This window comes from Centruroides sculpturatus, unplaced genomic scaffold (assembly GCF_000671375.1).
Source record: "Centruroides sculpturatus isolate CEXI.00-Female unplaced genomic scaffold, Cexi_2.0 scaffold179, whole genome shotgun sequence".
NCBI lineage: Eukaryota > Metazoa > Arthropoda > Arachnida > Scorpiones > Buthidae > Centruroides > Centruroides sculpturatus.
The window spans coordinates 786,374-798,681 of NW_019384425.1; the positions used below are offsets into that span (position 1 = coordinate 786,374).

Sequence of the window (12,308 nt, forward strand, 5' to 3'; positions counted from 1 at the left end):
AATTATAGCCAAGACGGTAAAAGGAGTAAGCCTACTGCTCCAAACGTTCTAGATTCAAATACGTTTGGATCAAAAAACCTCCAAAAGTTTTTGAGGATGATCCGTTCCGGATATGTCCAACCTCATCCCTCGACACCTGGTCCAGGACCGGTCGAACCTACAATGGGTCTGGAAAAAAGCCCCTCTTAGCACCCACTCGGCAGAAAGATTCAAAAAACTTAGGATAAAACAATCTTTAAATACAAATTAATTACTGTTTGGGATCAAAGATAAATTTTTGTTAATATGTCAAACATGTTCAAATGCCTTTATAAATGAATGGCTCTTGAATACATTATTACTTTGAATTTAAGCCATACTTTTTATTCAATTTTTAAGACATAAAATTAGGGTGTGGCTTAAACTAAAAGTGAATATTTTAACTTCTTATTTCTGCCAATCTCCAATCCCCAACAATTGGGTCTTTGCTTTATACTCTACGCATGCACACAGTATTATGATTGTCAATAGCAGTTTATTTGATGGTTCTCCATTTGCACTTTTCTGATTTAATCCAGTCGCTGTTTGATAGCAGCTGTGTAAAATTGAATTTTAAATTGTTTTATTACCCATTCTCACCAATAATGGAAAAACAGTTTACAGATGATGCTGAATTCAAATGAAAAGTTATATTGTGAGCCGAAGAAATTGGAAATTGTGCAGTAGGTAAAAAATTTATGGTTGATGAAAAGAACGTGCATCATTGGAGAGCCACAAAGGAAAAGTTATTTCAGTGTAAAAGAGACAGAAAATTATTCTGAAGGCAGGGCCGTGCGATAGATTTTCTCAGTATGATGCAAGTCTTCGAAATGCCGCGTCTGATAATGCCGCTTATGCCACCCCTTAAATGCTGCTTATGCCGCCCCATTACGGTGCCGCCTGATGCGGCCGCATCTCTGCATCATAGCACGGCACGGCCCTGTCTGAAGGCCTAAAAAAGGAAAAAACCCTGCAAATGATGCAAATCATATATATAAAATCATTTTTACTTTTTATTACTTTTCCCAATTTTAAACTACTGCAGCTTAAATTTGATGGTGGCTTATGTTCAAAGTAATATGGTATTAATGAAAACAAAACTGTTTTAATGGAAGAAANGGATTGGGATGCCAAAGACATTATTTTTATATCTATGACTGTAAACATCTAATGAATGGTAGCAATTGTTTACTAATATATATACATGCTTTTAAAAATAACTAGGATTCTAAACAGAGAATTCTCCAGTATTCTTTGATATATGGGGCACATTTCTAGGATATCCTGGAATATGGGACGCCAAAACATTCTGTATTCCAGGACAAAAATTGCTGGGACAACAGGACAAGGAAGTCAGAATACGGGACGTCTGGCCACTTTATCTATGGAAATGCCATGTATATTTGAGTATATTATATAACAAACATAGATTTGACAATAAGAAATTCATATTGATATAATTTAATTGAAGTTTTTTAAATCTCTCTATATACAAAGTCAAAATATGTATGTGTGCTAGATAAAGGGTTCTGTACCATTCAATATATCTGCACAAGATTTGGCAAGAATACTGTGACATGCTAGAAAAAACACTGTGGAGGTGTCCACCCCAAACCATTCCTAAAGTCCACCCTCTCTTAACTTAAGCCCGAGCAGCTTTTTGTGTTTTGCAGTTTCATCATCATAAATACTCAGGTCAATAAGTTTAAGATACGCCAATCGCCCACCCCCTGTAAAGCCGAGCAATGCCATGTACAAACATCTAGTTACATATATTTATTTACACATTAAATCTTATTATTTTATTGTCTTATTAATAGAGAATATGCTACGATCTTTTATCAGCTAAACAATGTTTTGATTAGAATGAAATTTTAAGATTTACTACTAAATTTTACAGATAAAAAATTAATTATATACTTTCCAATATTGTTCAAATTTTATTAAAAGATATTTTATAATAATAATAATAATAAATTTCTATGATTTATATATTAAATTTATTTGCTTATGTATAAACATATCTTTCGACGACATGTATATCGGCAGGCATACCAAACAAGCTGAACATTTAAGAACATAAATTCAGTCAAACTGTCTTACACACACTATTTTAAGTTGAACATCACCACCAAAAATTTTTTCAACAGCCTACATAGTGCTCACATCTGTCTATGTGACTAATAGTATGTTTCGACTGCCAAATAAATTTGAAAAATTTTTTTGAATAATTCTCCTAATTTATCTCTAAGTGACAAGCTCACTTTTAAAATAGAATGAAGAGTTAGTTTATGAAATATGGCAATTGTCCTAAAGCATGTGATAAAAATGAAATTTCCATATTCATTTTTCAAGTTTTAATATATCCATATTTTATTTTTAGATGTGATAATTTTGTCTTTTTTTAATCTTTTCTTTCTCTTTTTTCTCTTATAATTAATGCATTTATTGCAAAAAATATTGATATTTTGTTTTGTTTTATGCTTTGATTGCAAGAAAAACATAAAGAAAGAGTTAAACTTTTTGTAAAATTTCATTAATTTTAAGAAGAAAAAAGGAAAAAAAAAATATATAAAAATAGTTTAAACTGTTCCACTGAAACATGAAATTGTTATTAATGGTATTCTAGTATTGAGCAATCGTAAAGATTAACATATATTAAATACATGTATGCAAAGGTTGAAATATGTTTTAAATTTGAATCAAATTATAATAAATAATTATTATAATTTAATGTAAAATACACAATTTTTTCTCAAATTCTAAATATGCAATTTGAGGAAATTTCTGCTCTGGGCCGGTTTGCGCCTCCACACGTGACCTGCAGGCCTTAGTTTCCCCATTCAATCATACCGACATTGTCCTTAGCACAGACATCTAATTGACACAGTACAATGCGCAATGTGCAAATGTGCTTCGAGCCACCCACTAGTTTCGGCCTAGTTCCAAAATTATGTTTCCAACTGGACGGCAGAAGAATATTTAATGTATGTAAAAGAGAGAATAAAATTAATTATAATTTATGATGTTTTGTGTCAATCAATTTATCTCTCTGACAATCTTAACTTCTAAAAAAGTGGAGAAGTGTCCATGATGTTACATAAACAAAGCTTGTATTATCAAACAAAACAAAGCAAAAAAAGTATTGCATTATGTTATGCAATTAATTTATATAAATTTTTATGAACTTCGCACAATCAAAACATTATTAGTATTATATGAAAGAATATTAAAAGCTTAGAAATTGCATTTATTATTGTACTTTTAAATATGATTTATGTTGGAATACATAAAATTTATCAAAATATAATTAAAACACTAATTTTTATTAGAATTTAAATTCTGAATTGGACATTTCACAAATATCTTAATTTCAATACGATTATATGGAATGTGGATTTCACATTTAACTGAGCTGTTGGATTTAAATTAATTAATTAAAATCTGACAGTTCTTACTTTTGTATAGACATGTTAGACAATTTAATTTGATAATAAACATATTAAAATATTTAACATATTTAATTAAATTATCAAATTAAAAAGAGAATGCAATGAGACTTCATTATCATCAACAATTACTACATACAGTTGAGCCTCCAATAATGGCCGCATCTAAATAACAGCCATTTTTTTCGGGAATCTTTTTTTTTAACAAAAATGCATACAAAATAACCTCCAAACAATGAACATTTTTTATGTTTTTGTTAGTAGCTATTGGTCAGAGGTTTGACTGTAATAATATTTCCTCCACTTTAGACATTCACATACTATTTTTATTCTTATATACTTCTTGTCTTAATTAAAATATTATTATTTTTTTAATCTTATAGTGGATTATATTTAAATTATAATTAAATAATCTCTGTTAACTCTTATTTTTTTTATCGAAATCTTGTTAATGAAAGAGCATAAATATATTTATCACTCAACAGTAAAAAGGCAAAACAGCTTTTGTAATTGTTTTTTCAAGTATGTTATTTGAACGTTCTTTTATATCAAATCTTAGTTTGTGTGCCATAATTTATAAAACAATTTATTACAGAATTATTTCCAGTATATTTTTTAAATATAAAAAAACACAAACTAATTAAAAAAATATATCATAATCCAATTAAAGTATTAGAATAATTTAAAATATTTAAAAAAAAAAAATTAATTATATAGAAGATATGTCCTTACCTCGTTCTGCATCAATGACATTGACAGCATTCATTAATAAAATGCTGTTAGACTCTGTATATTCCACAAATACTAATAGTAATTTTAGTGCAGTTTTAACCACTAAACGATACTAAAAAAATATTTAATATTTCCATAATCAGTATCTCATTTAAAGATACATTTAAATATTAAATAAATTATTATATTAAATATATATAAAATATAATGGAGTGGATAGGAATTAATATAAAATAATACATTAACTGTAAGTACTGACAAGGTGATTCAAATCAAAGTATCCTATTCAGAGCACACTGGGGAGAGAACCAGTGGACACGTCGTCGTACTTGGTATGTACACTTTCGACATTGTGCGGAAGAGACCTTGACAATAAAAAATACAGTTTAAATACTTGCCGATAGGGAAATATGGTGCTATAAGGGGAAATGATTACAGCAGAGTGAACTGAATGGATGTATGATTGGGAAATGCATCCTATTCAACAGCATATAAAGTTTAATAAGTGGATTTTATTGCATTCATAAAGTGGTACATAAAAGCAGTTAGATACTGGTAAGAAACAAAGAACTGTCTTTGTTATCTACCACATTAGATAACACAGACAGCACAAATTTGCATAACATGTAACCTTACAGCTTACATGTTATGCAAATTTTACACCTTTTTCCACTTAAAATGCCATATTTCTCAGGTATTTTCACTATATTTTTTATCACAAAATATCTTCTTCATAATGTGGAAAGTGTACATGTTAAGTATAAAGGCATTTGACCCATTGTTTCTCTAAATAGATATGCTTTAACTTCAATCATCCTGTACATATTAATAATTTAGAAGATAAAAAGAATAAATAGATGAAAAATTTCTGTATAAGAGTACAGATTTCTCTTTGTTACCTCCAAAAAATTAGTCAAAAATCATGTTAATAATATCAGAATTTGATTGCTGTAGCTAATTACGCATGCATTTAATATTAGTGAAAGAAAGCATGCAGATCTTACCACCTATAATGTCCACATCAATCTCCATATTAGATGAATCACAGCAATATAAAACAGTTTGATTATTAATAAAGAAATAAAATTAAATCATATTTTTAATGTAATTAAATTTGTTAGTGATACATAAAAGAAAATATCAATTAATTATAATGAAGATGCTATTAAATATTTATTTTCATGCAAATTAATATCTTTTAAAATCTGTTAACTTAATGACAAAATTTGAACTAATTAATTAGAAGATCTGTATCATTTAAAAATAATTAATATCCTTACCTTAGACGATATCAAGGAGTAAAGCCATTGGATCGTTTCGTTGCATTCAATTACGCCATTCATTCCATCAACGTAGAGCATTACCTGTCCCAAGGCTTTATAAAAAAAAAAAAAAAAATACTAATAATTATTAATGACAAACACTTCCTACAGATAACGTAATTAGGTTACAGATATAAAATGTATTATCAAGGTCTATCAAGATGAGCAACTGATTTAACCTCGTCATTTATTACGCAGTACGAAACGTGCGAGTTTATTTAGATTTTTTTCTGCTCGTACCCTCATTTTGTACACAACGAGATGCTCATCTTTGAAGCAAAAAAGCTAAATTCCTTGATGAAAATCTTAATACTACAAATATTTATTCAGTCATTCTTTTCTGTTAACAATACTAAAACAGATAAATAATTTCCCTATTGGAATAAGGATAAAAATATGTGTTATAACAATAAATATTTTTTTACACGCAAAAAAGGTATTTACAATTTTACAAACGGCCTTGGGATTATAAACATTATAACGCCAGCCAATGTAAAAATAGAATGCGCAAAATGGCCATGCACTAATTATATTCAAATGCTGTATTTTTTGTAGCGAATGCAAATTATAAATAATATCAATTATGTATATTTTTTTCTTTTTTTTAATTTTGCTAAACAATATGAAATTTCCTATTAAACAATATTAAAAAGCTGTAAAAACAGTAATAAAATGTTTGGTATGTTGTATTAGTTTTCTAAACTGGTATATTTTATGCTATAATTTACAATTGAAAATTGTGACCTGGACTGTGCTATCGATTTTAGTCAAGCAACTCCTTTACCAATTATATTCTAATAATAAATTTTTATGTTATATGTACAGGGTTGTTTGTAAGAATTATGGGCACCCTAACAAATTTTGATCCTTATCTGTCATCACACAGACTTGATCAGAGGGACAAAGGAGACACACGTTCTCCTTATGATCAAGGACTTGTGATGAACAGAAAGGGACTTGAGAGATAGGATGTACTGTACAGTACACATATCCTTCCTTTGCATAGCCACGAATAAGAATATTACTAAAAATATGGTAATACGTTAACGTAATGCAAAATAATTTAAATCATAATTTGGATTAATTTTCATCTTACCTCGTAAAATGTAATTCTGATAGTTCTGATCGGCTTCGGAGCCCACTTTGATGAGACAGGCCAGTCCGTCATTTTGTACGAATTCGTGAACCAAATCCTTATCATCCTGCAAATATTTAAAACATTTGACAAATGAATTAAACAGTCAAATTCGTTATGCTAATCCTTACAAATAGAAACTTCTTAGAAAGATAAATGTATATTTAATTATGTTTTAATTGTTATGGTTCAATTCTTCAAATTAATAATGATAATTCTTCATATTTTGATGTGAGTCAACAACACCTACATCAGAACCAGTTCCTGAGTTGACTCATTTTTTTTTCCCTTACTTACATTGAATTATTGCTCATAAATCCTAATTAGCCCACTTATTAAAATCTTGTTCTTACCTGAAAGATCTGCTTTAGGGAAAATAATGCTCTTCTCAACTCTCTTCCCGTAGAGTTTACAAGTTTTTCTGGAAGGAAAAAAATAGAATGGGATGAATATTTGAGCTATACTCTTATGTAACACAAAAATCTTAATTTGGCGTAATAAACTCGACTCCTTTTTTTTTTAATAAAATTTAGGTTACCTTTACTATTGGTGTGTCATTTATGCAACCGTGGCAATTTTGGGATGCAGATTTGGAAATCCTCCAAAGAAATCCGGACAGAATTCGATTTCTTTAAGCAAATTTCTCGGCCCACTAACCAAATCGCCACTTCCCACCGAATCAAATTAGCACAGAGTTTACAGAAAAGGAATTATAAGTCACCCAGTTTAATCGGCCGATACCATTTATGTAGATTAAACCGTTAAGGAAGAATCTAGATCGACATTTCCATTTGTCACTTTTATATCGGGTTACGATAAGTATTTAATATCGGGGTGTGCTCCCATCGCCGGTTAAGAAGAACACACACTTATCCGATATCGGGGCACGATCATAACCTACAAATTTCTCTCTTTCAGGAATAATTTACGCTTATAATAAACGTAAATTACGGCAACGTATTCGAGGGTCGTACGTGTGCGTAATCAGAAATAAACCGGGCAAAATTTCGAATTTTACACCTGCCTCTTCGTACTTTACTCATATTTATAGCTTTCCTCGACTTTGCCAAAAAAAAAAAAAAAAAGGTTAAACTTTCCACCCCAACATAATTTCAATGTTATTAAAATCGGAGTTACATTCCAGTATTGGCAACTTGTAGAGCGGGGGATTTAGGAATGTGTCCAAAAACAACACTTCCTTCCAAAAATTGTGAAACTTAGTTTTATAAACAGTAAATATTTTCTGGCAACCAAACAGTATTCCAGTGCATGCTTGCATATACGTGTGTGTGTGTGTAAGTGACAAATTATGACTCAACCGGTGGGAAGAAACGAATGATTAACAAGTAAACCGATAGGAATAATAATAATTGCGAAACAGAAAGAGACACACACGGGCATAGAGATGAACGCCTACACAAGACTTCATCAACTATTTTTCCAGGTCAGACGAGTTTTCCATCACACCTTTGCCCTGAGGTAAAGAAAACCAGACGAAGCAGTCAGCCAATAAAAGCAGTTTCTAGATAGGGACAGTCGAACACACCAGCGGGGAATAACAGGATAATCAATTTTGTTTTAAAAAACCGCAACTCGCCTCGATACATTCGCCTCCCCCCGTTTAGGGATGGAAGCGTTTCCTTCCCTAAACGGGGGGAGGGAGACAGATACCTCTAATTCCATCCCGGGGGGAGGAAGAGGTTAGTATTATTGGATACGGGCTATCGATGTCACGAATCTCCTCGTGAGGAAAAAAGGATTCCAAGCGTGTTGACAGAATGACGTCAGTGGAGTCTAGGCGAATTCCTAGCGGAGGGGAGAGAGGAAATGCACTGACACTTCGCGTCCTTGAAAGCTTTTTTAAATTGTGTCTTAACCGTTCGGCGATGGGCCTTAATTAGTTTTTCATTGGCTAATTGCCTAATTTATCGATAAAATAAATCCTTACCTATGATGGCGTGGACACGAACGGACAGCTGAGTACGTAGGATAATGGCGTTCTTTCGGCTGTAAGGAATAAAAAAGAAATAAAAAATACAAATGTAGTAAACGCAAACAGAGAAAGTAGGAACTAAAAAAAAGGGGGGAAAGGAAGACTTTTAAGTCCTTTTAGGGTTCGGCGAACCGAAACGGAATGTGCAAATGAATGAAACAGGATGGCGTAGCCTATTAACAATTACCCATATTATCTGTTCGATTTTCCGTGCGTTCGACTTGCGAAATTCGCTTTCTTTCCAGGATGCCGAGGGGATTTCTTGTCGGTTGGTGAATGCACCCGGAGCTGCGTAACAGTCGGTGGGTTACGCCGATAGTTGTGTTACGTCACGTTAGCGTTCTGGTTATTCGCGGTGTAGGGAGGCGAATCCTTGGCCTTCTAAATTTAAAAAGGCAAATATGCGAAGAGTAAACGGTGAAGTGGTGCTTTCCAGATAGCGGGTGTTACTCGAGATTACGAATGTTCCGGCCTGATGCATAGTGGGGAAGTACGCATGGCCGCCCATTGTATCGCCAAATAACTCTCTTTCCCACCTAATTCTTCTATATCGAATGTTAACAGAATGGGCCGCGCGAACGGAGACGAATGGGGCCCTCGCCTATTGTATGTACCGTACGTAACTCTCCGTTCGGCCTAAACTAAATTAAAGGGCCTCTTCTCGGACTTAATCTAAATTCCACACCCTTCTAAGCTTACTTTTCATTAGGGGGTTGAGAAAATTGAACACTAATTTATTATCCTTTCCGGAATACAACAGCTATATCCTATAGTCGATCGCTTCAGTTGGCCGGCGTGGCGTAAGAATACGGCCGAGCCTCGATATAGCGCCATTGGATACTCGTGGGTAACAGACCTTTCCCATAAATATTAGTTATCTACGATGGCATTGTTTATCGTCAAACCACGTGAAATTCAAACACCCGAACTCGAACTTCGTTTCCGATTCATATCTTTCCAGGCCCTTCGGTTTAGCGCTAAATCGGATAATAATTAAGACAAAATAGTTCAAAAAGCGCAAATAAGATTAAAACAAGCGTAGTTTTTGTCTATCTTTTTAAACGAAATCGATCGAATTCTATTAAGAACACTCGAATTTGACAAAATAATAAAGCCTAAACGCACGTTTGAGTGGCATAAAAATGCCATTAACAACGCAAAACCGTAGATCCCTTAACGGTATTCATTGGCTGTATGCGAGGGTGGCGCTTTACCGAGGTTTTCGGCTACGACTGGTAGTTATTAGGGTTTATTCTTTCGCGGCATTCTTGATTCGTCACCGGTTACGTTTATAAGTCATAAACTGAGATATATAATCTGCATCTCATTTGGGAGGAACTCGTTCCTTATAACTCATGAAATTCCGAAGTAGTCCCCCCCATTTTTTAAAACGTAATTAAGTGGCCCCCGTTTAAACGAATCAAAGCATTTCTTGTTTCACAACAGAATGATTTAACCATTCAATAACTTGATCCATACCTAAGCCCTTAGGTAACACGAATTTGACAAGAGCTGACATCATCATCATCATCATCGTCGTGTAGAATATTAAATCTATGAAATTCCTTCGAACTTTACGCAATTGGGGATGATAAATGATACTCTTAACAATGGCATAATCATAAATAATTTATTCTATTATTCATCGTGCGGTTTTTAAACACGTTATTGTATCAAATTAATCGAATTTCTACGCGCAAACATTAACGTAAATTACATAACGTTAGACAATATATCGGGGAGCCCCATTTTTCTACGTAAAGGATTAAATTTGGGCGCGCTCCGTATCCGGGGCCCAGAGTCAAATCAGCCAGGCCCTCACGAGGACCCTGCTGCTCCATGCGGGCCTGGCTGATACACAACATCAAGTATGAGGCCTCCCGAATGGTCGTTATAAGTCCTCTCGAAAGGTACAATACCAAGTGTTGTCCTATTCCAACAAATACTAAATCCAGGGCCCGATTAAATTACGAAAGATACCCAACTGAGTAGGGCCTACAGGTAAAATAATCGGGCTTCTTTTTCATTTTCTTCTAACACAGTAATAACAAGCTCGTTCCCTATAATAGTTGTAAAGTATTTATTATGTGGAGGCCCACAAACTTGAATGCGTAAGGCCTACTCTTTTGCTAATCTGGTCCCGATCTAAACCAGAAAATAACGTTTAAAATAGCGTATAGTTAACACTATTATTTATTGTTTACATCTACACACACTGCCAGATTTATCGGGTGAAGAGGCTACACCGACCTTTGGTGTTCTAAACACTAAGTTCGTGTTTGAACATAGAAATATGATTATCAAGATGAGTTTAGAATGCACTTTGACTTTATTAGTTACCGCGAACCACATAAGCAGGATTTTAAACAGGATTTTAGTTAAGAGCAGAGGGGCAGAGTGTTTTAATATCGGACTTTTATGGTAAAGAACAGGATTTCAGAAACAGGAGGGCACAAACAGGATTTCAATAAAAGTCTCTTTCCACTTCATGATCATTGTCGTGGATATCCTTCCATCGCATTAAATTCTACAATAGCAGGGCCAGATTTGCACGAAGCTACAAGTTAGGGCCTTGTTCTATTGTTATAAGGTAGAGAGTTCGGTTTGAGGGATGCGGCGACGCAATCTGCCGTGGGAAACCAACACGTGAAGAAATAAGACGAAGGGAAGGGCCACTCTTGTATGCCACAGTTTAAGGGTATCGACAAGCCTAAATCGGGCCTTAGATTTAAGCCTAGTTCCCTACGACTAATGAGTGATAATGTGGAGGGGGAAGCGGAGTGTGTAGCCTGGTGAGGCCCGAGACGGTATCGTAAATTAAAATTTTCATTATGAAATCTATAGAAATCGATTTATATAATTTCAAGTGGACAAAGGAAGGAGGAAAAAGCAAACCGAGAAGGTCAAGTTACAAAAAAAAAAAAATTTAGAGGCTAAGGCCTCTCCGATGGGCGGTTAGTTCGACTTATGCCGTGAAATTCTTTAACGGTAGGCAAACCACGAAAATTCCTGGATTAAACAATGATTTGAAGTTTTTAAAAAAGTGTTTTAAATTAAATAACGCGGTCACGAGAAAGAATTTAATGGATGAAAAACGGCGTTTACCATTCATTCAACAATAAAGACTCCCCCCGAAGGTTTGTAGACGAAATTTAAGCGAATCAAAGCGGTTGTTGTTCCTCTACAGAGCTACAGGTTGAGAATGCCACCATTCAATATCTAGATCTATTTAAGCCCTTAGGTGATTTGTTAGAACACGAGTTTGACAAGATGGACATTATCATCGTATATTATATCACCTATTGAACTCACATAAAGTTTTAGGGATTCCAGATAATAACTATCTCCCGGTCGACAGAAGGAGGTAAGACTGGTTCGACATCCTCCTGAATAAATATTTCGCCTTCGCGTACGCAATCAACTACGATCGCCAGAAAAGTTTCATTCCGTGTGACGTCAGAGGGATTCAAAGTTTCATTCGTGTGACGTCAGAGGGATTTATTGAGTTCCTGCTTCTTTCCGACCGATCTACGAGACTAAAAATATCGATTTTTTTCCGAATTTAACGGAATTATTAAATCTTATTTTCCTCCCCGCTTCTTTCAAGCGATGGTCTTTTATAGAATATAACCCATAAATCGGTTAAAATTAAGTGTTAG

The 12,308-nt window shown here is 33.6% G+C and overlaps 1 protein-coding gene across 5 annotated transcripts in view; it reads right to left on the reverse strand.

The window, feature by feature from the left end:
- LOC111619547 (FH1/FH2 domain-containing protein 3-like) overlaps positions 1-12,308 on the reverse strand; it is a 97,943-nt gene that overhangs the window by 30,154 nt on the left and 55,481 nt on the right. For all 5 annotated transcript variants that reach the window (XM_023361293.1, XM_023361292.1, XM_023361291.1 and 2 more), the window contains 5 exons: positions 8,605-8,663; positions 7,010-7,077; positions 6,618-6,723; positions 5,480-5,574; positions 4,200-4,311 (listed from right to left, as the gene is read on the reverse strand). In XM_023361293.1, the coding sequence (XP_023217061.1) occupies positions 4,200-4,311; positions 5,480-5,574; positions 6,618-6,723; positions 7,010-7,077; positions 8,605-8,663 (440 nt within the window). The remainder of the gene's footprint in view (positions 1-4,199; positions 4,312-5,479; positions 5,575-6,617; positions 6,724-7,009; positions 7,078-8,604; positions 8,664-12,308) is intronic.